The 24,532-nt window shown below is 40.3% G+C and overlaps 1 protein-coding gene across 7 annotated transcripts in view; it reads left to right on the forward strand.

Annotated features, from left to right (window-relative positions):
* Positions 1–228: 228 nt before the first annotated feature.
* Positions 229–24,532, forward strand: part of SPOPL (speckle type BTB/POZ protein like) — a 33,973-nt gene continuing 9,669 nt past the window's right edge. Inside the window, exons 1-8 of one of the 7 annotated variants that reach the window (XM_080599176.1) lie at positions 1,253–12,884; positions 14,478–14,610; positions 16,015–16,148; positions 16,309–16,430; positions 16,697–16,848; positions 20,044–20,171; positions 23,573–23,750; positions 23,845–23,993. In XM_080599176.1, coding sequence (XP_080455302.1) covers positions 16,071–16,148; positions 16,309–16,430; positions 16,697–16,848; positions 20,044–20,171; positions 23,573–23,750; positions 23,845–23,993 — 807 coding nt within the window. In that variant the 5' untranslated portion in view covers positions 1,253–12,884; positions 14,478–14,610; positions 16,015–16,070. Of the gene's footprint in view, positions 421–565; positions 658–712; positions 1,230–1,252; positions 12,885–14,477; positions 14,611–16,014; positions 16,149–16,308; positions 16,431–16,696; positions 16,849–20,043; positions 20,172–23,572; positions 23,751–23,844; positions 23,994–24,532 lie in introns of those variants that run through there. The other 6 variants (XR_013953421.1, XM_080599175.1, XM_080599179.1 and 3 more) reach the window with 6 other exon arrangements.

A 24,532-nucleotide genomic window follows, 5' to 3' on the forward strand; every position in this document is an offset into this window, starting at 1 on the left:
GGGTAATTTTCAGGTTAACCCGTCTGAAAACGGACAAATAAAAAGACATGAGAAGCTCTGAGAGGACCCTGAAGCAGTCGGTAAGGGGGGGGGGGGGCTAATGGGGAACCTTTGGGTTCCCGCACCCCCGGGTCTCCTCAACCGCCGCCACCTCAGCGCCAACGGCTGCCCGCCCCGCCCGGGCGGGGGCGCGGCCACGCGGAGTCCCCGGATGGGCTCTGCTCGGCGCGGCGCTCCCCGCCCCCTCCGTGCCCGGAAGTGCGGCGGCGGCTCGGCGGCGGCTCCTCGGCGGGGCCGTACGGGAGCCGCGAGGGGCCGCGATGCGGCTCCGCCACCGCCCGGCCTCGCCGCTTCCGCCTCCCGCCGCTGACCGCCGGCCGCCCGCCCCCGCCCCGGCGCTATGAGAGCCGCCGCGCCCCGGTACGTAGCGCATGGACGGGGGCTCCGAGGGACCGGGGGTTGGGGGGGGGAGGCGGGAGGCCTTTGTCGTGCCCCCTGCCGGCGTCCCCGGGGCCTTCCCGGAGGGCCCGGCCCGGTGCGAGCCCCCCGGGGGTGGGGTTGGGGACGCCCGGGGGGCGGTGGGTGGCCCCGCGAGGCCGCGGCCGGGCTCCATTTTGTGCCTCGGCCGACGCCGGTTTTCAGCCGGTGATGTCATCGGTTGGTATTGCGTCACGGGAGACGTCACCGGGGGTTTGGGGGGTGGGGGAGGTGGAGGAGGCGAAGCCGCCCCGAAATGCCGGCGGGGCCGCCCCGGTGCGGGGTTACCTGCACCCCCCCCCGCAGGGCCGCCAGGTCAACCCAGTGGGTAGCGCCGCGCCGGGGGAAGGCGCTGCGGGAGGCAGCGGGCCGGCCCCCGGACACAAAGGGAGGAAGCTCCGAGCTCGGCAGCCGGGCCGGGCCCTCCCTCGGCCTCCCCAGCGCTGTTCTGATGGGTATCGCAGGCGGCCGCAGGGGCTGCTGCAGCGGGGGGCCGCAGCCGAGCCGTGCGTGCGGCTGCCGAGGGGTTTGTTTCGCTGCTCCGGGGGAAAAAGAAAAAGTTTTGGCTCTTCTCCGGTTTTTACCGGAACTTTTTGTTATTTCTGGGAGCAAAAATCCCTTTTTAATCGGACATTGTTGCCTTAGCAGGCCCTCAGTATTTCACCTGGCTCCTCCTGTGCTTCTGGCATATAGATCTCGGACAAACACCAATGCTCGGCTGCCTACTGCGTGGTGTGCCCCCTGCAACCCCTGTAAGCGGATATTCAGGCAGGGAAAATCACTTTTAAGCAATATATCTTTTGTACGTAAAGCTACAAACGCGGCAGGGTTTGGTACATCACCAGAAGCTACTTTTAACTCTCTTCTGGAAACCTGAGATTTTAAATATCCAGAAATATCCTCGGTGTTGTATTGCCTCGAAACAGCTTTCTGCCAGACTTTTAACTTCAGTTTGCTTTTAGACTGTCAGTGAAAATAGAGTTATGTTTTGAACTGTAAGCTACTTGTTGCTATTAAAAACTTGTAGATGCTGTAGAACGAATATAAAATGGATTTTTAAAAAACACATTTTTTTCTGTCCTAATCACTTGGACAAATCATCTTGGACAGTCAGTTGAAATTACATATTATAAAAGCTACTTTTCTCCTTTACCCAATACATTGTGTTTCTCTGTTAATTTTTATGCATTTGAAAAAAAAAAAAACAAACTTAAAAATAAGCATGCAGGAGAGACCAACCAGTTATTAACAGCACAAGTTAAAGTAGAAAAGAAATGGCTGTGGGCAGTAATAGATAATGTAGTTAAGACTTGCACATAGATCTCATCAACTTCCTTTTTTATTTATTCTTTCTTGGTTTTGTGTCTGAATTTGTGGTTTTCCCACTCCGTCATGTGCAGTCTCTTCACTATCTGCTATAACTGTTTTCTTTGTCTTGTGCCCCTGTAGAGGAGGTGACCGTAGTTAGAAATTTCAAGCTTGTTTCCAGGTCCTGGGGCATGCTCAGAAGGAGACTTCCATGTGTCTCGTTTTACAGAACCACCCCATCTCATTCTCTTTCTGTCAGCTGGTGAGAAGTAGATATTTGTGGGTTTTTTTCTCTGGCAATATTTTGTGGCAGGCTCATTTGTTTATTACAGGCGTTTCTGTCGCTTTGAAAAAAGTCTACGACGTGCCCCTTTTGCCTTCTGTGTACTTGACAAAACGTGGTTAAGAGTAAGGAAATCTTCATGAGATTGTTACTATAATTGAGAGCAAGAACTTGATACTTGTAATCGTAAAATCGTGTGATCTTCACAATACTCTGCCCTGATCAAAGCACGAGTGCTTTGAAAAGTGTCGGTGTCGTGTCACTTCTCTTCCCACTTGTTTTTAGGTCCTCCCTCACTGCTTATGCTAAAGCATTTTGGCTTCTTAGGAGTCACCCAGATGGTGCTTCCTTAACCGTCTCCATCAAATCAGCTCAGAAGCTACACAGTCAACTAATGACAGGGTAGCAAAACAATGCATTGGGGATGCGTTAACCTGTGCGAATTACCTGGTTTCAGAAGCCTATTAGCATAGCGACGGTGGAGGGACATGCAGCCCTGTACCGGCTCTGCGGAGCTCGTCGGACTGAAGAGGAAGAAAAACCCAATAATTAATTCAACGCTCTGTTTCGTCACAGGGGCCTTTCTGGGGTGAAATAGAAGATGCCGTTGCATCACTGGTTGCTTAACGTTGTGGTGCGTGTGAGGCCGTGATGGAGCTTGGTCCATCGCTTTGGAGATGGCCTCATCAAGGCTTTCATACCTCTGCTCTCCATACCTTTCCTCCCTCTTCAGAATTCCTGCATATTCACAGCAGATTTCTTTCCTGCTTTCATTCCTTGAGAAACTTCCCGGTTTATTTCTTTACGGCAACTTATTTCTATTTTTCCTTGTCCTACCCGTACCAAAAGTATGCTTACTGGCATCCTCGCCTCAAACAAAAGGAGGAAGCCTCTGCTTTAGTTTGTGCTTAATTAAATGAGAGACCTGTTGCAGCTGTGTGAGGGGTGGAGGTTTGGTCGTAATGGCAATCTTGTAGTGGTAGTTGTTACGGAGAGAGGATGGCCACTTGCCATAGCTCAGTGGCTTTCTTAAGTAGTGCGCATACTGCGCTAGATAGCACGCGTGTTGTGCTGTTCAACTTGTGTGGTGTGGTTGAATTTTGGCAGGCAGGTGATCAGTATTGGAGTAAACTTAAACAGAAACCCCCTCAACTTTCACAACTCTGTTTTACCCAAGTTAATAGCTTTCCTGTGTGGTTTTTGGTAGCCTGGTTTAAAACCATTCTTTGTGGGCTATAAAGGTTTTTTATGGTCTTTGCCTGCATGCTCGCAAAGCAGTTCGTTGTGTCTGCCAGCGTTCTTGTGATCAGTGTTCGCATTTAGCGTTTAGGAAATGTAGTGGAAAGCGAGATGCTCCTTCTGCTGATTCAGAAACTCATTGACACGGAATAATCTGGAGAGGTAACACCTTCAAATTCCCTGAATTAGATCGCTCACCCATGATGCTACCTTGTATCTCCCCAAAGCCCTTTAATTTTTGTGACAAATGTTACACTTGCCAAGTTTCATTGGTTACTAGTCTTTTTTTTTTTTTGCGGGGAAATCATAAACCAATTGTAATATATTGTCCCACTTCATGGTTTGAGAATGGGCAGTTGCTTTAGCGGAAAAGAAGCTAGGTTCTTTTCCATGCTGTTTGCTCAGAGATTAAAGGTGGATGAAATAATTTTAAGTGGGCTTCATGTCAAGTTGAACGCTAGGTGAACAGAGAAAAGGATTTCCGTGTGGAGCTCTTACCTCTATTAGAGAGGCTCCTTGTGCGTACTTTGCTTTTAACTGCTTCTTTTAGCGTTAGAAATGTTTTAATGTGCTCTTCCTTGATTTCATTGCTAAATTTATGGAGTGAAGCTGGCGGGTTTTATGAGCACTTGCAAAATGGTAATTTACGTCTTGTGTATGTGTGAATATTTCGTAAAGGAAATTTATATCTCTTAAAAAAAAAACTTGAGCTGACTTAGCTGCTAAGCAGTATTTGAAGCTCTAGTTTGCTCTGTACTCATGCTGTATGACTGCTTTAGGATGGACAGCTGCTGAGCTTTTAATTAGTACCTAATCGAATACTGAACAGTGTCAGTCCCATCCACCTTCATGTGTGCAATGTTTGCTCTTTGCACTATATTGTGACTTAATTCGTGTAGTTCAAAGGTGAATTATCACTTGACATGTAATTTAACTTGCAGTTTTAGAGAAAGGCCAAGTAATGGTGTGCCGGGGAGGGTGCCACCGGGTAGCTCTCGGCCAGGGCCCGGCTGGTGTTGGGGTGCGTGTCTGCAGCAGCTGGGGAGCTGCCCAAGTTCTCATGGTGGGAAGGATTTGCTGCTGGACCTGCTCGTGCCGTGCTGTGGGGAGGATTGCAGGGTGAAACTTGGGAGCCAGGCTTTCCCTTGTCCTTCTTCCTGATTGCTGCTTTAGTGCTTATCCCCTCCCAGGTGCCTGCTCACACTTTGTCGAGTCACTTGCAAAATCAATCCCGAAGCAGGGCTACAAATGGAGGTGAAGGGAAGGAGGGGGAGCGATGACTCGCACTTGATTTATTTGCAATGCCGTGTTTTGTTGTGTATTAAATGCTTGGGAAATTAATTAGACTTGGGTGTCTGTAAAAAGGTTTGAGGTTATTTGCATCAGCCGTCCCTTCCTGAACAACTGAAATTGCGTGTAGATGCAGAACTCCTCCTGGCCGGAGGAGCAGCTGGTGTAACTTTCTCCTCTGGTGTCATACTTTCTAGTTCTCTGTTCCATGTTGACGCTTTCTTTGGAAAACTACCTTTCCCCAAAGTTTTAATTTTCCTGGCTTTCTTTATTCAGTTTCTAATTGATGAATCTGTTTTCTCCATTAGCATTGCCTGTAGCCTGTGAAGCATAACCGTTTTCAATGTTTAAGTCAAAACAAACAAAATAAAACAAACACCCACCCACTACCTGAACTTGAAATGAATTCTAAGTACAAGTCACTTGTTGCTTTGAGCGCTTAGTGTACGGGTGTAATGATTTGTGTTAGTTAGCTAATAATTTCTTGAAATGCATTGGAGCAGGGACTTGTTTACTGTCCACAGAACTTAACACAATAGGGCTCTGAATTACCTAATCTGTAGACATTACCTCAGCAACACAACAAGTAGTCTTTGGTGCTTTTTTTTAATTTTAAAACAGATGGATTCTTAGCTAACTGGGTTTATTCTCAGTGTCATTTGTTTGTAATCAAAACTCTTGAAGATAAAATCAGCAGAACAGTTCTGTAATGAATTTAGCAAGCCAGTGCTTAATATAGTTTGTTTCAGCTTCTGGGGTGGAGCAATATATTATGATAACATTAAACAACTTTAACTGCTTTTAATGAGCATCGTATTTACTGGTCACACTGATATTTATGTATCAAATTGAATAACTGTTGTTGTAAAAGATGACAAAATATCGTCCTTTCAACTCTCAACTCATGTCATGTCTCTGCTGTGTGTGAAGATAATTGCAGCAGTTACTTGTGTACAACCAGATTTGTACCTATTTTTAGGTGTTTTTTTTCCATGCCTTCAGTTCTTCTTACACTCTGCGTGAACTCAAAGACTTGAGTCATACTACTTCAGTTCTGGAAGTGTTGTACTAGAAACCAAATGGTCTGAAATCTCTAGTTAGCTTTTTTGGGTAATTGTAGGTTGATGTATGGCACGTTGCTGCGCCAGCCACTGAAGGTGACGTGAGCTTACAGTTAGGGCTGGTAGTGGCTGGTGTGTGTGGCTTCAGAGGAGCAGAAGGGATGCGATCGTGTTTCGACGTTTCTGATCTCTACAGAATCTGCTGAGCTAGATTTTGCTCGTTACTTCTGTGCATGTAGGAAACGAACTTTAAAAATCAGAAATGGAAGAATATTTGTGTTGAAGCGTGTGATACCGTTTGTGTAATTATACTTTAAACATTTCTGGAAAACAAACACTTGACATGTGGTTGGCCTGAGAAGAGAGATACAGTGAATATGTTGGGAAGAATGGATTTGCACTGTGAAGTCCCACAAGAGGCTTCTGCGCCTGGGGGCACCTGTATTGCTTATGGCAAAAGGTGCCTCGTCCTCAGTGTTTCCTAAGCTGTGGTTCCTTTCCAAAAATAAACAAAAATCATGATATATGTAGAAATAGGAGTAAAGCTTCCATGGATAATAGCCTGCTGAAATTTTGCATGTGGCATGCTGTCTACATAGTTAATTGCAGTGGTTAGTCACAGAAATAAGGTTATCAAGTCAGATCAGATTTTATTCTGTAGTCAGTAGTTTTGAATATTTCTTACAGGCCAGATACCATTTTAAAGAATTTAAGTATTAGTTGTTTTTGGAAATATGCCGTACCCTCTGACAGTTAGAGACCTCTCCCTGAGTGGGAAGAGGAAAAATACATGGCAATAACATCATCGGCTGTGTGTTATCTGTGTATCTGATAAATTCTAGCCTCATACCCTTCACAGAAACTTTGTGTTGCTTGTGAAGATGGGCTTGCTCTTTGGTGTGAGCTGGCTTCTTCCTTTCCTGATAGTAGATTGCATTTTTTTCCCCCTCCTGTTTCTTTTTCTTTTCTGTGAAGGCAGCTTTCCGGAGCGGCACGGCAGGCGTCGCGCTGCTCCCCGGCCGATGAGGCAGCCGTGTCGGGGTGAATCGCGGCGGGGCTGCCCCTGGTGTGGCAGAGGCAAGGAGCAGCAGGCCAGTTCCGGCTTTCTGCCTGCCTCCCTGACGTCAGTGAAGATGAAGCAAACCTACGGCTGTAGCTCGCAGAGACCTTCGCAGGCCCAGCAGTTCCAGGACAGCAGGGAAGAAGCACTGGGAGGGATTTGATTTACTGGTGCTAGCGCTGAGGGCTTCAGCAGGTGCTCAGGAGGCACGGCTTGTGATGGAGAGCAACTGGCCACGGTGGTGGCTGTGTGCGGTGTTTTGTGGGGTGTGTTCCCAGCAACAGCCTCCCAAAGGCAGCTGAAGAAGTGTCCTACAAAGGAGCAAGCTTGTCTTTTATCAGCCCCAGTTGCTTTTGTCAAACTGTGATCTGTTTAACCATGCCTGGATTAGCCAGGCTGCCCCAAGGGGCCTCTGCCAGCCCCCTGGTGTTGTTTGCCTTACTGCTGTGTTTAAACTTCACTAAAGCAGCCTACACATAGAGGAACAAACTGGTGGTGTAAGTAGGTGTGAAAAAAGTGAGCAAGTCTTTTTGCAAGACACTATTTTTTTCTTGTTGCTTAGAATGTAGTCCTAGGCTTCAGTTTGAACCCTCAAAAACTTGCACAGATTTTTGTTGTGTGAATCGATGTTAGCCTTTTGGGGGAGTACTCCAGCAGGGCAGCCTGACATGGACCATCCCCTCTCCCTTGCCCTCGCAGCCCCAGGTGAGCGGCCTGAAGCTGAAAACAAGAGCAGTGACGTCTGGCCTCTGCAGCTGAAGAAGCAGTGGGGCTCAGTGCCTAAAGCCAGAGTGCTCGTTGCTAACTGGTCTTCTCTTGTGAGGTGCCCATCAGATGGTCCAATGGAAACTGAAAGCCACAGGAGTCTTGTAGCAGTTATTTCTTTAAAAAGAGTTTAACCTTTGCGAGGAAAACAATTTTAATATTACTTTTGTACCATTTTTTAATGTTACTTACCCTTAGCCCTTACTCTGCTTTAATCCATAGTTTTAACAGTTTTTTTTGTTGCTGAGTTAGTTCAGCCTGTCTATAAAGAGGTAAGAGATGCTTTGAAAATTTCTTCTGTCTTGAGCAAATAAGACTGCTGTAGTAGGAGAAATAGTAGGAAACTGCAAAGGTTTGAATGGCTTTTGTTGTGGAAAAATGCATCTTAAGCAGATTATTTTTGAGTTGTTCTGACTTCTAAAAGTAGAAGTAAACTAATACCTAGTTGGTTTTGAAACAACAGAGTAGTAAAAATTGTGTACCTGTATTTGAGCTTTAGAAACCAGTTTCCATAGGATAAGAACTTTAGGATTTTCTTTTCTTTTCTTTTTTTTTTAACGCTGTGTACATGTATGAACTTTTTGATGTCTTTCTAGGACTGTTTCATGCCTGTCTTGCAGACTTTCACCAGGTGTTCATATTGCTACACTTTCAGATTCCTACTTCATATTCACCAAAGCGAGTGAATGTGCAGCTCTACCTCTTGACCTGCCTGCCTTTCCTAGGATGCTGCTGTGGATGACATTTAATACCCAGTTCACTGAAATTAATTGTTCGAAGACTGTTTAGGTGAACTAGCATCAAGTGCAGTCTGGTTTTCTAACAGAATTTGCTTTTGGTGTTTTTGCTTGGTTTCCTGGCATATAAATGTAAGTTGTAGCTTTTTGCACAGGATGTAGTATTTTTTGTGACTGTTTTGGTACGAGTCACTGAATAGGCCTGAGATGAGCTGTACCTCTTACAAAATTTCCATGAAGATGCAGCTGCGTACACAAATTCGTTCACTCTTTGCCATGATAGGTAACAGGGAAGTAAATGATCAAAAAACCTTATCAGATAACATTTGTGAGTATAAAGAAAATGTTACCACTTCAGTGTGAATTTTCCAGGTAATAACAATCTGCAAAGCTTAGTGAGCAGAGCATTATGCTGCTGTTGCTCTGTATAACTTCTCTGTAGCAAATAAGCACCTGTCTCTAGGGCATGTAGTCCAATGCTTTATGCTAATCCTATGTGGTTTTTTTTAAGACCCCTAACCAAATCTTTCAAAGAAGTTTTTTTTTGCAAAAAGAATATCAAGGTTCCCATTTTCAATTTGGTAAACTTCTGGTTGTGTGTAACTGAAATATTTGGAAAAAAATAATTCTTCATTCAATATGCTTTCACATGCCAGTGATTTGTTTGGGTAAGAGTGATGGAGTGAAACTAAGGAGGGAGAAAGATCACTATGGCTGTATACCATGGGAAAAAAAATGACAGCAGTAGACTATTAAAATAGAATAGCTTCCCAAGAGGAATAGTGGTGGAAATGCCCATCTTTTGGGTCCCATAAAGCTAGTCTAAAATGAAATTGAAATGCTCTAAGAAATAATTTTGCATTTATTCTCTAGGGAAATGGATAGATGACTCCTGTAGGGAATAGTCTAGGTTATCTAATGTGGAGTTTCCTATATTATAGCACAAGAATGCAAAGCTAATGCTGAGGGATTTTTATTAATGAGCTTGGCTGATGTAGACTAGGCAGTTGCGGTTCAAAGTCTGCTAGGCACTAGGTTTTCTCTTGGCTGAGGTAAAATTCAGCTTTATTTTTTTGAGGCTTAAGATGGGAAAGAAAATTCAGAGAAAAGCACAAAAATGGCATAATGGGTTCTAGTTCTTACAACTAATAGTATAATCTTGCTAATTTTGAGCTGCTGACTTGAGTGTTACGAGTTACAGCTGCTACCCCATCCACTTGAGGAGCTGTGCATTTTGCATGTGCCTGGTTTTGCCTTGCTGGGGTCTTCTGCTGGAGCACCTCAGGATGTGCTTTTAAATTCCTTGTCTTAGCTGCAGCTATTTTAAGCTGTTTCTGCCCCAGCTGTGTGCCCCATCTCTTTGCTGGAGTTTACTGTCCCAGGAGCAGGGGTGACAGGGGGATGTAAGTGTAGTTTCTCAACTGTCACAGTCCAGGGGAGTATTTTTTGTCTCTGGAGTTAGGATTTAGCTTACAGTGTGGGTGCTGAGGGGTGTTTGTGCCTGCTGATGGGCAGGGGCTTCCAGGGGAGCTGGCGGGTGGCATGGGTGAGACCTTATGCTGAAGCAGCTAGGAGCACCTAGATCTTGTGATTTAAACCTCAAAACTGGTGTAGGTTTGTGCGTTTCCAGTGAAACGTATGCTTAAGTAAGCATTTTTGCTATGACGTTCAAAAAAAACCCCTTCCTTTTAACTATTATGGGCCTTTCACTTCTCCAATAAGTCTTTATAGGGTATTTTCTGTGTGTAACTCAACTGCTGTTCCCTTCCGTTTGCCCTGAAATGGAAACTTGCATATTAGAAGTGCTGCAAATAAAGTTAGATGTAGTATGTGCTCAATCTACAGTTCTTCTAACTTTGAGGTGGCAGAGGTGTGGAAAAACTGTGTGTGTGTGTATATATTTAAAAAAAAAAAAAACACCTGCAATTGTTTAAGTATCAGTAATTCTGTGCACTCAAATGTTGCAGTGTTAGATAGGGATTAAATTCAATAAATATTGAACACAGTATTTAAATAATTCTTTGGGTATACCCTGAGTCCGTTCTCAGAGAAGAAGATGCTGCTGCTGAATAAATTGGAAAGCTGCCTAAGCTTAATAGACCTTTCACATGTCTGTTATTGTGCTGTGTATCATCCAGCAGAAAATTTGGTTTAATACAGTTAGCTAATAGGAAATGTGCGGCGATTCTTTCATAAAGATCAATTGTGGAGAGATGCAAATCCTGCCAATTAAGGAACAATTCTATCTTTTACAAAGTTTTCTTTCTACTAGTAATGTCTTACGATTTTTTGTAAGCATAATCGGCTTACAAGACCAACTCTTAAACAGAAAAAAAATGGTAAACTTCTCTCTTCAGCTGGATGATACTTCTTAAGTCTCTAGGGTTTGGAGAGAAAGATAATGCGCCTTGTGTGATTTGAGCAGCGTTGAAGCCGGTTTAATCAGCTACAGGAGTTCCATGCCGGTGGATAAGCAGGACTCAGCCAGTAGGAGGTGTCGTACAAGAACTACTACCAAGCAGAAAGGCGCATGGCTTTCACGGGGTTTAACCCTGAAATACCTGGCGGGTGGCCACCTGTTCTGGCCTTTATAAGTCGATGTTATGTAAAACTGTGAGTATGAACGGGAGGATCATGTCAGGAGGGATGCAAATGTGACCCAGTCTGGGGCATTAAGATGTCTTTCATTGCAGACTTACCCGTTTTGCTCTGGTTCATATTTGTTTCCTTCAGCTTCATGTGTGTATTCTGTCTTACCCAAGAAATGATCCAGTGGACCTTAACACAATTATGTTCCCAAGAATTTGCCACCTCGGTAATCTACAAAATAAAACAGATCTGTTGAATAACAAATCCCAACAAGTTTTTAATCACAGGTGATAGTTTAATTAAAGGAAATGAAATCTCTAGCTCTGTAGCTAGAGCATGTTTATTTTGAATGTTTTTTTGGAAGGTGATTTTATTGAATGGAAGACTTATTCATCTAGATTAAAAAACAAAAAAACAAAACCAAGAAATTTTTGTCTATACAAGTAGGCAAAATGTATTTGTTTTTTGTTATTTATTAGGAATAAAAAGTTGGAGGAACAAGTTGTTATTCACCAGTTAACCTTCAGAAAGTAGTCTTTTTACCTCAGTCAGTGATGAAATATCAATATTTCCAAAGGAGGAAAAAAAAAAAGTAAGTTTATTGCAGCTTTTCATTCCTTGGGATGTTCAGCCCCTCTCAGGAAAGACTGACCATTGAAATACACAGTATATAGTACGTGCATGTGGGGTTCGTTGGCATGGCCATTTATTAGGCTTTCCTTAGACACTACTAAGTGATGTTAGTGTCAGTCACTCTAGGTAAGTTGCTCTAGTTCTTGTTAGCTGATGAATGCCTGAAGTAGCTTGGTTAGAGATGTGTGGTGTTTGAGGCAGGGCAGGTTCCCCGGCCTCTTTCTGGGGCATTTTGGAAGCTTGCTCCTGTAATGGTTTGGCAGCACACCGGACTTCCCTGTTACACGTTGCGTTGTTCCTCAGCTGCTGGACAGGACTTGAGTCAGCCCACGCTGTGCCTCTTGTTCAGTTATATCATGTGGTGAGTGCTGAAGTCCTGTGGTGTGCCAAAACGCAGCCGGGGAGAGGAGGCCTCTGCAAGAAGGGGTGGCTGAGGGAAGGATCAGCAGGGACTGAGCTTCCAGTTCCCAACGTGCTTCCTCCCCGCTTTTGAGGGAGCGGGATGGGGTCACTGACTTGGTGAATTGATCCGTGGTTAGCTTCTGGCAGGCTGGGTTGAGCTTCAAGGGTCTGTCTGTCTGTTGGATGCTCTGCAGAAGGCAGTTTGTCCAGTTCTGCCAGTAATTTGCTGACTATTATACCGTACTGAAATAGAGAAGACATTGCAATGGTCACTACTTAGCATGCACGCATGCTCGTATGCGCCTCTTAAGCTACTGCTGCTCTGATGAAAGAAATACTAGGATATAGGAGTTATACTGAGCTTCCATTCTTACCTGTGAGAGCTCACAAAAGATGATGTTATCGCTTCGGGAAATTCTTGAAATAAGTTTTGAAGTGTTTTGCGGGTTTATTATTGAGGGATTAGAGGATTTCTCTTTGTGGTATTTTCTTTGTGCATACAAGCACGTTGATTCCAACACAGCGTGTAAGACTCAATATGTTTTTGTATAGCTATGAGGTTGAAAAGTAACTTTTTCTAGAATAATCTTGATAAATATTCAATTTATGGGAATAATTTCTGGGAAGGGAAACAAGATAATGTTTGAAACTCTACATAAAATGGTGTATAAAATACTTTTGAAGATCTCTTTTTAAAAGTAACTGGAAAAAAGTTAGAGCTTATACAGCTTTTGATAAAATTTAGTGTGTATACATTTTTATGGATGATAGTCTATTTTCTTTACACTCTGTGTGTGAGTAATTAGAGGGAATTAACTTCAGATAGCTTGAAGCTTAATACAAGTAATTCTTTGAACAGGAAGATACTTCAACTATTAAATAAAATGTGCTTTGAGGATTTGCTTCTCATTTTTTTCTCTTCCCACTCCTGCTCTGCCAGTAGTGCTGAGCTCTGCGAAGATGCTGATTTTAGAGAGACCGGTCTGTTGGGCACAACGGTTAGCAGGTGCCATCGATACCTTACGAGACCAGGAGAAGTGGTAAGCCCGTCATGTTCAGGATCTGAAAGTATAGGTTAAGTAACATAGTTTTGGGCTTTTCCCCTCTTTTGAAGTATGACAATGAAAGTGGATTCTCAGAGTAAGTCATCGATGATTGCATGACCTTCAGTATGGGTATATCACTTCGCTAAGGAAAAAAAAATCAGGCTACTTGACGCACTTCAAAAATATCTCTAATTTCCATTTTGTAAAGCCGGAAATTACTTTTCCTCGTTCACTAAAACTTCTTTTAGTGTTCCCAAGTGAGTGTAGATGTGTAAGTTCCCTCCAGTGGTCAGACATCTTCACAGGGAAGTGTTTGCACGGGTGCTTTGTTGAGCCGTGTCCAGGCAGGCATGGCGTCGCCTGAAAATTATCAGATGTGTGATGTGATAATGTCCTGTCACCTCCGATGCTTTGTTCACAAGAGCAGGCAGAGGAGTAAATGCAAGTTCTAGCATGAAAATTGTCCCTGTGAGTAAGTAGCTTCATCGTGCTGATAATAAGCCCTCCTTCCTGCAGTTCGTTGGTTTAATTCCACCCCGTCCTTCTCTGACAGGGGCTGTCAGCTGCAGCTCCATCTGCTCCTGGCCGCTTCGTCTGGTAGGCTCTGGTGAGGGGTTGGTACTTGAAGACCTTTTTGTGCGAGCTGATGACAGTGGCTAATCAATGATTCATAAACACTTTCTTCAAAGTAGTGTTTAGCCTTTTCCCCACGCAAAGCTCAGAACAAGGGGTGAGCGTGTAGGTGCGTCCTTCTGCCTGCTTGCAGTCTGTCCCCTCAAGGCCTGCTTGGTGCCAGCAACCCTCCGCTCAGTGAATCCATGCCCAAAAATACAGTAAGATACAAATCTGTTTCTCAAAGACATGTCAGGAGCTCTGGAAAGTCAGTTGTCCACTCCTAATGTGGTAATTGGAAACTTTACAAAAAGTTGAAGCCATTCTGAAGGATGTGATAAGCGTGCTTGGTCATGGCTGCTGCCAGAAATGGTAGTAAATAATAAAAGCCACGCAGCAGGTTGAAGTAGTCTCTGAAGCACGGATGCCCTAGGTAGAAGCAGGTACAGAGACAGACAGACGGGGAAATAATGGAGGGGCAGGTAGTAACCACCTTTGCTTAGACTTAGTCTCGTTTGTTGGGTTCGTTCAGCTGTGAGACAGGAGGGAGCAGGTAGCTACCAGTAGCTGGCCTCAGGTCACTGGGTGCTTCCTAAAGGGGATGCTGTACAGAGCTTACTTTAAGCCTTTTTCAGTTTGGTGAACCCTTCTGGGCAACCTTGTCTCTTCTGTAATTACTGGACTTCTAGGAGCTGGCTGGTCTCAAGTACTGAAAGAGCTCAGGAACATGACAGAAAAATAAAATGGGGCAAGCGAGTTCCACTATCTGAAATTAACATTGGTTGTTTGTTACCAGTTATCATCTACAGAAAATACTAATTAAATACTGAAGACTTCCAGAAGTAAACATAAGTTTTATTTGGAAGGAAAAGTATTTCTTATGGGATGCAGCTGAATTGTATTTTTGATTACACTTGAATGTCTCAGTGATCCACATCTTGCATGAGACTTATCCAATGATTTTTTGCCTTGTAGTTGATCTCTTTTCAGAGAGCTCCGTCTGACTGTATGGCATCTTCCTCATCTGACAACAGCTGAGAATGGTTTTTCTCCCCAAGGCTTTATACGTTCATCGTCCAGAGTGATTTCCATGTCAGCAGGCTTTAATGTACGAGTGCTAATTAATATTGCAAGTGGGTGAGAAGAGGTCCCAGAAGGGCATGAAGGAAAGCATCCAGTGAGGATCATTGTGATTCACAGAGAATTCTTCTCCCCATAGGAAGGGAATTCTTCTCCATTCATTGTGACTGAATTGTGTATGGTCTTGCAGGGTGTTCTTACCTAAATTTATATAAAACCTTGTTTCTAAGTGTATTGCCCATCTCTGGAAAGTTCCAGTATGATTAGTGATGTGCAACCACCTCTTTCCAGTAATGCAAATAATACATTTTTTTGCAAGTAAAAAGATGAAGCTAGCGTTCCAGGAAGGTTGTAGTCTTCTGATCTTCTTTAATGATAGCAGGACACAATTTAAAAAAAACTCTGTACTGAGAGAAAATGTTTAATTGTGACTTTCATCCAGCTTGGCCAGGCTTTGCTTCACTTCTTTTTAGCAACTTCATGGGGCTGCTTAAGTGAGAAACAACGAGTCTGGCAGGTATCTGTCTGAAGATGACAGCAAAGCCTAGCTAAAAGAGGGTCACCAGTAACCCAGAGCTACTCTAACATGTCTGTATTCTTTTATTAATTATTTAAAAGGCTTGTGTAAGTAGACGGACTAATTACATGTCTAGTTAGATGTGATGAATCTGGGCATGTGACTCAATTTCTGATGGGAAGGAGAAATTGCAGTGCTTGGTGGTAACCTGTAACAAGGTTGCTTTACTTGTTATTGGAAAGTTCTTCAGATTTGGCAAGTTGACTTCAACTGTTTCAGCTCTGTGCTTCAGGAGGCAGCCAGCTAGTGGTTGTGATTATTATTGTGATTATTTTCAATAAAATCTATTGGCATTAAAGATACGAGGCAACCATAAAAGATGGGAAGAGAATACTTTAAAAGTAAGTTTATTTTCTCACCTTCCCTTGAAAAATCCTAGGATTACTTGAACCTATTCTACTCCCAGAAGGCTAGGTGCTCTTCCAGAGCCGTGTCTATGGAAAGCTAATGCAGAGCTACTGATAACTGAGCACTCACAAGGCCCTAGGTAGCCTCCAAATCAAAGGAAAATATCCCAAGGAAAGTTATAACACGACTGGAATGAGCAAGGTGTAATAATTTTAAAAGGTGATGTTGAAATAACATCATTAGTGGCATTGTACACTGCATAAACGCTTGCTTTTATAAAGTATTGCACAAAGATTCAGCTTGCAGATTTGTAGTACAAGTGGTCATCAACGAATATTTGACACCTAGCTTGTCTAAATAGCAAAACAATTTTAACTTCTTTTCAGGTTTTTTCATTGCAGCATTTAGTAAACACAGTAATATGGATATCAAAACATTGATTTTTTTCCACACTTACAGAGGGTGTCCAAAGAAAAATATATGAATTACTTCCTCTTTTTTTTTTAGGAGAATTACTGAAGTCTGGATTGCTATTTTGATACTATAACCTGCAATAAGTGGCAATGTCAAGGGTTCCCACCCCACCTCCTCCTGGGGAGATGTCCAGTGGACCTGTGGCTGAAAGCTGGTGTTACACACAGGTGAAATTGCATGAATTCCAATGGCTTTATTTTCTAGTCATAATAACCATTTAAAAACAATTCCTAAAAATACTGAGTTGTGCTGATAATCTAATTCTCATAATTAATGCGTGTTATACAAACTAAATTTTATTGAAATTTTTCTACATCTTTTGTTCAGGTTAAAGTAGTAAAATTTTCCTACATGTGGACCATTAATAACTTCAGTTTCTGCCGAGAAGAAATGGGTGAAGTTTTAAAGAGTTCTACCTTTTCGTCAGGGCCAAATGACAAAATGAAGTGGTAAGGTCTTTATTCTGGCAACTGCTTTTTTTCCTATTTTTTCTCCCACTAGCAAAAGCTGCAAAATCAAATTGTGAATAAATAATAAAATTTAGACATTTCTTCAAGTTTCATTATAGGTACAGATTGCTGCTGGTTTTGTAGTCTCAATAATCATGAGGGAAACACTTGTTTTAGTAGCACGTGTAGTATCTTAAAAAATTAATACAGATCTGAATTTATTTTGTTTGACTTTAAAAAATGTAAATTTTCTGCATTTCTTTCAGGTGCCTGAGAGTGAATCCAAAGGGATTAGATGATGAAAGCAAAGACTACCTGTCATTATATTTGCTTTTAGTCAGTTGTCCAAAAAGTGAAGTCAGAGCAAAATTCAAATTTTCCCTGCTGAATGCTAAAAGAGAAGAAACTAAAGCAATGGGTAAGGGAATCTTAATGTAGTGCCTGCAGATCTATAAGAACTTTCCAAAGAAAGTTAGCTTTGTATTTTTTTCAATTAAACAGAGTTTAACACTGAGAGAAACTTGAAAATATCTTTTTAAATATCCTTTTAGAAAGTTAATTAAAAATCTTTTCACACATTTCTGATCACTGAGCTATGTTAATTTCTCCTGAGCAGTATAAATTACAATGAATTGCTAACTGCCATCGCTTCGGACTCTTGTCACCTAACTTTTCTAGCAGATCATTCTTGCTTCCTGTCAGTAGAGCTGTTTGCTTGTTTCTAACTACAGTGAAAGTGTTTGATTTCCATAGTTAATTAGGGTAAACACATAGTGGTTTTTTGTTTTTACACACGCTTTTATGATGTTTTCATCTGACTTCGTCTGATTTACACCGTAATCAGTTTAAAGACATGAGTCATGTACCCAAGGAACTAGAAGACTTTGAAGTAATTCATTTGATTTAATTGCCTCTTGATATGAAAAATGTTTGGCTCTTTTTTCAAACTTAAAAGCACAACTTTGACTGGAAGCACTTTTTGGGAAAGATGGAATTCTCATGAAAACGTGTGCTTTCGAGAGCTGGCCTCTTTTTTTACACTAAATACTGAAAGGTCTCTGAAGAAGTGAAACATGCTAGAAGGATTTAGTCTAAGATTCAAATGAAATATTTTAATACATGTTTAGAAAAATTATATACCTGTATGGTAGAGTGACTTCTGTAGGGTACCATTCAGACGAATATGAAAAAGGTTCAGTATTCGCTGTTTTTTTCCCTTCTTTTCCATTGAATGAAGTTATTTGAACGTACTTCTCTTATTGAGCCCTCCTGAAATGAAATCCCTAGTCACCTTTCAGGTATCTGTATCTCTGGGAAAATAGTTTAATATAAATGCCTATTTCCCAAACCATAATCATGTCGTTACCTGAAACTAGCAGAATGTAAGTGAATACTGTGGGGGCATTAACTAGTAGCTGAAAGTAGAAGTGTCTTTTTAGCCTGCTTGCCAAAATACAAGGTAATGCTCTCTGTAATGCATCTCCACTATCTCCAGTCAGACCTATGAATCTGATTTAGCACAACAGTCTAATGCTGGCTTAAGGCAAGCAGGTTTGTGCTGTTGCTAATCCTGCATGTGAAAAATCAGTCTTCTTTTTTTCCTTTTTCTCCTCCAGGGCTTAAGAGACCTTGCAGCGTCTGTTAAGTTGCAAGTTCTCCAGTACTTATGTTCAAAGTCTTCTGGAGGGTTTGCTTTGTTTTTTGAATAGCTCTATAATTTCTTCATCCTCTAGTTTACCTTTTCTCTCTCTGCAAATTGGGTCTTAACATTTTGGTTCAAGGTAGCAATTCTGTGCCACTTTCTCCTTATATGACTGGACCCACTTGTAATATCTAATGTAAATCCACAAAGCTGAGTGCAAATCCAAAAATATTATAATAGTTGGATTCTTTGGAAGAGAAATAAATATACATATCTAACTCTGTATTCATCCTCTTCCAAAATGCTGCCCTAAATGAGGGCCATACAATGTAGGATGGGAGGGATCTGAAGATTATTTGTCAGGTTGTCCTTTAAATGCTAAAAATCACAAGGTGCTAGAAAAGAACCCGAAGAATAGATGTCTTAAGTTTCTTCAATAGTAGCTGTCCTGTATTTGCACTGCAGGAATTAAGCATTTCATTTTGGGAAATTACCAACAGAAATCTTATTTCTTGGACTTTCCAGCCATTTACCATCTGCTCCTGGAAAGGCTCTGTTTTTATTTATACCATATAATGATGCTCAACTTTAGATGTCCTTTGGTAATTGATAATTCATGCACAGACTGCCACTTCCAGTGATGAAGCTTGTCAGTTCCTGAGTTGTTCTTCCTTGTTTTTTGTTAATACAAGCCGCCAGTAAGACATCTTCATCTACTTTCGGTGAAAGAACTGTTGTGAATCTCATTTATCCAGCTGTTGAAAGTGAGAACAATGGGCTTGATATGTTTGTTTTTTTAACACAAACTTGACCATGTAATATACTGTATATTTCAGTGATGCTACTAAGTTAACTGTAGAGTAGAGAAGTTGGACTTTCTGATGTCTTTATTTTGGAATTTGTAGAAGGAGTGCTTTTTTAACTTGATTCTGTCTTGAAAAATACTTTACTTCCATAACAAACTTCAGACTTTAGCCTTCTGTGAAGATTTTATAAGTTTAAATATCTATTCATAAAACAGATGAAATGATTCTTGTCCAGCATTTTTTGGAATTAAAGAAAAATCCCTCTATTTATGGAGAAGTGGGGATGATTTATTTTTTTAATTCTTTGAAGTTATTTCAGAAAAATTCTTTTTCTTTTCCTTTTCAACAGTCTTTCTAAATATAACTTGCCATGTTTTACTTGCAAATAAAAGTATTGTGTTTTTTCCTGTAATTCATTTAGTGGAACAAGTGACCAACTTAGGGCAGACATGCAGTACTGAATAACTAACTTTACTCAGTGCATGTATTCGCACTAATATGACCCTAGGGACCCTTTTATGGACTGTGGACATTAGAACATGTTAAAAAAAGATGGTGTGGTCACAGCAAACTGATAGATTAAAAAAAAACAACTCACAGCATATGGCTAAAAAATAAATGTCAATGCATGTTGTCATGACCAGAGAAATAGTTGGAAGCTTTTATTTCTGTTTTGCTTATTTAATGCTTTTGCTGTATTCCAAAATAATATGAACCTGTGAAACAGGATTTTCCATTTCGTGAAGAAGTCAAACAGATTGTTATGACAAATGCAGAAGTGTTGTCAGAATGCATTTGTGATGACAAGCTTATTGTAATTGTACTTCCCCGTGAACAGTTTGTTTTGATGCATTGGCTTTTTTAAACTTTAACTAAAAACTCCCATGTTGGATGATGCCCAAGGAGAAGGAGATGCTATGGTTTGAATTGCAGATCATGCTCTTCTAAGATCTATCAAAATTTTACATCATAGCACCCCCCCAAAAAAAGAAAACACGACTTTAATCAGTTGTTTCCTAAAAATGTGACAGACATGATCCCAAAGTGTTAAATTAAATCATTTTTGCCTTAATGCTTACCCTTTGTATAGACTTTTAAGGTGTTACTGTTTTTTTTTTTTAATATTATTAACTTGCTTTATTTGTACATAACTGTCTTTTATCAGAAAGCCAAAGAGCGTATCGGTTTGTACAAGGCAAGGACTGGGGTTTTAAGAAATTTATCCGAAGAGATTTTTTGCTAGATGAAGCTAATGGTCTTTTACCAGATGACAAGCTTACGTTATTTTGTGAGGTAGGTATAAACTTTTCAGTGATAAGTTTTAAAAAGGAAAAAAAAACTTCTTTTGTGTGTTTATTTATGTTCATTTTAACACTAATATAAATGTTGTGTTCCGTAAATGATAAGTATGGTAAGAGATACATTTAGTTGCATTGTCTACATTGTATTGTTTCATTTTTTGATACATGTGTTGAAACTTAGGTTCAGGCAATCAATTCAGGCTTATTCTGCAACTCCAAAGAATTTGCCAGAATTACGTTAAAGTCAGCTGTAAAATTATTTATGAAAAGGTGGCTGATAAGTGATGTGTAAAGTGTCATTTTACTGGGGTCACTTCAAATAGGTTGTGTTTGAAATTGTAGGATTGTTCTTCACTGCTTAAGCAAAAAGGAAATGCCTGCTGGTTCACATTATTAAAAAAAAGAAAAAACATAGCTAATAGTTAGAATCTATATTACTGTAATATTATTCATTGCTTTAGCCAGTTAACAGCTTTTTCAAGTAAATTAAATACTTTATATATATTTATATTTATACTATATTGATATATAGTAACTGTTGTATTTTTTTGAACAAATGTAAGTCTCCTGTAGAAGGATGTTCCTTGGTACTGATAATTAATATTGAGAGCTATGGTATAAGTTCACGGTGTATTATAGATCACTTTTATAATATTGTTTTTTGTCGGTAACCTATGTTGTCATATTAAAATTCAGTAAAATGCTTATTATATGTTAAAAATGGAAGCTAGAGAAAGTCACAATATAAGTACTGTGTGTTAAGTATACATTAGCTGGCTATCTCTGCTGCCATGAAGTGATTAGTGGCTTAGGAGGATGATGGATGTTTTAACTGCTAATAAGTTTGCTTTGATCTGTGTATTTACAGGAAATGTGTAAAATTGTCTTGGCAAGATTACAATTTAATTATATGTCATTATGCTATGTAGGAAGAATAATTGAAATGTGGCCCCTGAGAATAGATATTGCAAATATAGTGCATCTTATTTTCACTTAGACAAGTTAAATTAGCTGCATGATAAATTTGTTATGAATACAATTATTTGGGTGATAAAAGCAGATGTAACAAGTGTTTTATGGTTCTGCAAAGATACTCTTGAGTATTTTGTCATTTTAAGTTTTCCTTGTTATAAATGGTTTGTAAATAAACAGCTCCTACGGTTTGTTTTTTGGAATTAGGTCACTACATAATTTTAGATATAGCTTGTTTTATAACAAATTATAAAACAAATAATAAAATATCTGCAGAGGTCTTAGACTGCTTTCTTAACTTGTTATCTAAAGTATCACACCTTATTTACTGTTGGACTACCACAGATTCAAAACCACAAAAATGAGGTACATTTTCCATGTTGTCTGTCATCTCACCCACTAAACTTGTTCAAGTCATAGTTTGTACGTTCTTGTACACCCTTATGCAGGAGGGCATGCAATGGAAAAAGAAACATTAATCCTAATCCATATATGCAGTGCAAAAGCTGCATCTTCCATAGCTTCCTAAGAAGTAAAGTGAATCTGACCTTGTATAGTACTTGGATGTCCTGCCTAGATTGCCGGTTTCCTTTAAGATGGGTCATTCACTAATCATTTTAGCATCTCCTCATCATTTTTGCAGTTTAGGGGATAAATACCTTCGTTCTTGTGAGTGATCTTACAAACACAGCTCTGAAGCATCTGAAGTGAGGATCATGTGTTTGACAAAAGGGCGTGTTTTATGATTGTTAGCTTAAGATGAGTTTTCAAAAGTTCTGTGGCTTTAATGAGATTGGATTTCAGCTCAGTCTAAAGTGGTTCATTTAAAAACAAAACAACACGTTGATTCTAAGCGTACTGTCTGGATGTGTGATATATGAAACACTAGATCATCAGAGACCAGCTTGAATAAATACAAAGATGTAGCCGATCTGTCTAGGCAGTGTCTGTAGCTAACAGGGAAAGGTTCCTGTGTGGAAAACTTGGAGCAGGAACTTAAAGCGAAGTCTCTGGAGAAGCAAAACTCTTTCCTTTTAAAACAAAGGACAAGTGTTGCTAGGCTGAAGCTCCAGTTGTGCATATGCGTACTTCCTGAAATTGTGCTGTGGAAACTGAAGTAGAGTTCACCATAGGCCTACGGAGCTTTGAATGCTGAAAATGTATAGTCTTACTGTGAAAGTGAAGATTTTGAGTACTTTGGGATACTTTTTCTTTTTAAAAGATGGAAGAATATAAGGGAATTTCTTCTCACAAGGGGATATGGGATGAGAGAGGGAATTAGTCAATGATTCAAATCCTCAAACTGCTGTTTTAATTGGATCATCATCCTCTTCTGATCTGGTATTTTGTTTGCACTGCTCTGACTTTCTGTGAAGCTTAGCTGTGCTATTTTTGCATTATGCCAGATTTATTCCAGATGCTGTGCTTCTGGATATCAAACATGGCACTGATCTTAACGGTGTAAGCATTTTCTTAAAATATAATCCTAATTTTCTGTATTTGGGTGATGCAGTGATTGAGATCCTTTAGCGTGGCTCTCTTCTTTAGGAAGGCTTTATTCTCAGGCGTGTGTGCTCTCAGACAACAGGAAAAAAAAACAACCTGCTGAGCTCTTCTGTTTTCCCAACAGACTGATTAAAAGGACTTATATAAATTTTTTTTGAAAAAAGCAAGTAAGAATGCTACTGTCCTGTTAATTTACTATGTGAAAGATTTAAACCTGGAGGGTAATGGCAATGTATTCACTTCAGATGCACGTTTTTAAATGTAACCAGTTCTGTACAAACATTACAACCTGTGAGTATTCATTTATTATTTTAGTTATTTCCTACTAGACCTTATATTCTGTTGGCTTCTAAAATAATGGCTTTTAATCTTGTTTGGAAAAACAATCGTCTGTGACAAAGCAAAACAGGATAATGAAGGAGCTGTATTACTTGCGCTTAGATTGTGTTATCAGTTTGAAAGTTAAGTATGAACTCACTGATTAGGGATATCACACTGTTTAGAATTTCTGTGGATTGTTTTTACAAAATTTTTGTGCTCTTGTGATCTTAATGATCTGTTTAGAATTTTATTTTGTATATATTTACTTAAATGTGTGAAGAGTGAACAGTTAATTTATCTCTGAAATAGTATTGTTTACTTATGGTGTCATGTCTCTCCTTGACTTACTGTTGCTAATTTTATTATGTGGTATTTTGTTTTGGTTGGATAAATGCACAATGTTAGTCTAAGTAAAACCGTATTTGTTTTATGTTACTTAAAAGCAAACTGTAAAATGGTTCTGGTCTAATGCCAAAAACACCACTGTTTTTTGCTTTGCTTTGGAGTTGCTGAACTTGTAGCAATAGGTGCTGTAACTTAATTATTATTGGCATTCAGTTATGAAAGAGTTGTCTTGCTGTGATTTTCTGTTAGGTAAGCGTGGTCCAAGACTCAGTAAATATATCAGGACAGTCTAATACAAACACTTTGAAGGTACCTGAATGTCGACTAGCAGAAGATTTAGGGAATCTCTGGGAAACAACAAGATTTACAGATTGCAGTTTTTATGTAGGAGGACAAGAATTCAAAGCTCATAAATCTATCCTTGCAGGTACTTTCTACTTTTGTATTGCTATTATTTTGCTATTAAAATTGCTAAAAGCTTAAAAACTGATGATATTTAACATTTACATCTCTTGCTATAGCACGATCTCCAGTTTTTAATGCAATGTTTGAGCATGAAATGGAGGAAAGCAAAAAGGTAAGCCTTACTGAAGACTTTGCACATAAATATTTGTACATCGTAAAAAAGGGAAAACGTGCAGAAAACTTGAAGTGTTGCAACCTGAGGAAGGTGAGTACTGTGTGACTGTGTGAGCGGAGGGGGTACTTACTACTCCTGAACGCTTTTCTAATGAGTTCTGGGGGAATTTGTCTGTGTAGAAAGATTCCGATGGACTTGTTCTTATTTACATCTGCTCTAGGCTGTTTTGTTTTGCTTTTTAATATTAGCTACTAATGTAATTGATCTGTCAGTGTCTGCCACATTTTTTTCTTTAGCTTCTACCCCGACATAAGTCAATTGACTTGATTAATACAATATGGCAAAACTTTGAAGTTTTGTGTGGTCACTAGGGATGTGAAGGAACAACAAGTGAATTATAACTCACATTAAGCCCTAAGGCAGTGAAGTGCTTTTCATTCACAGTTTCTGCAAGCACTTGACCTCCATGAGTGTTTTGGATGGATAGTTATTTAATCAGCACAGAGAGCTGCTTCTGCTTTTATGCTCTTGATATCTCCTACAGCAAAGAGTTGTTCATCTCTTTCATGAAAAACGAGTATCTAAAAGGGCTTGGTTATAGGCAGAATACATGAAGAGGCAAGGAGAAC

The sequence above is a fragment of the Anser brachyrhynchus genome, assembly GCF_964034855.1.
Source record: "Anser brachyrhynchus genome assembly, chromosome: 7".
Classification (NCBI taxonomy): Eukaryota; Metazoa; Chordata; class Aves; order Anseriformes; family Anatidae; genus Anser; species Anser brachyrhynchus.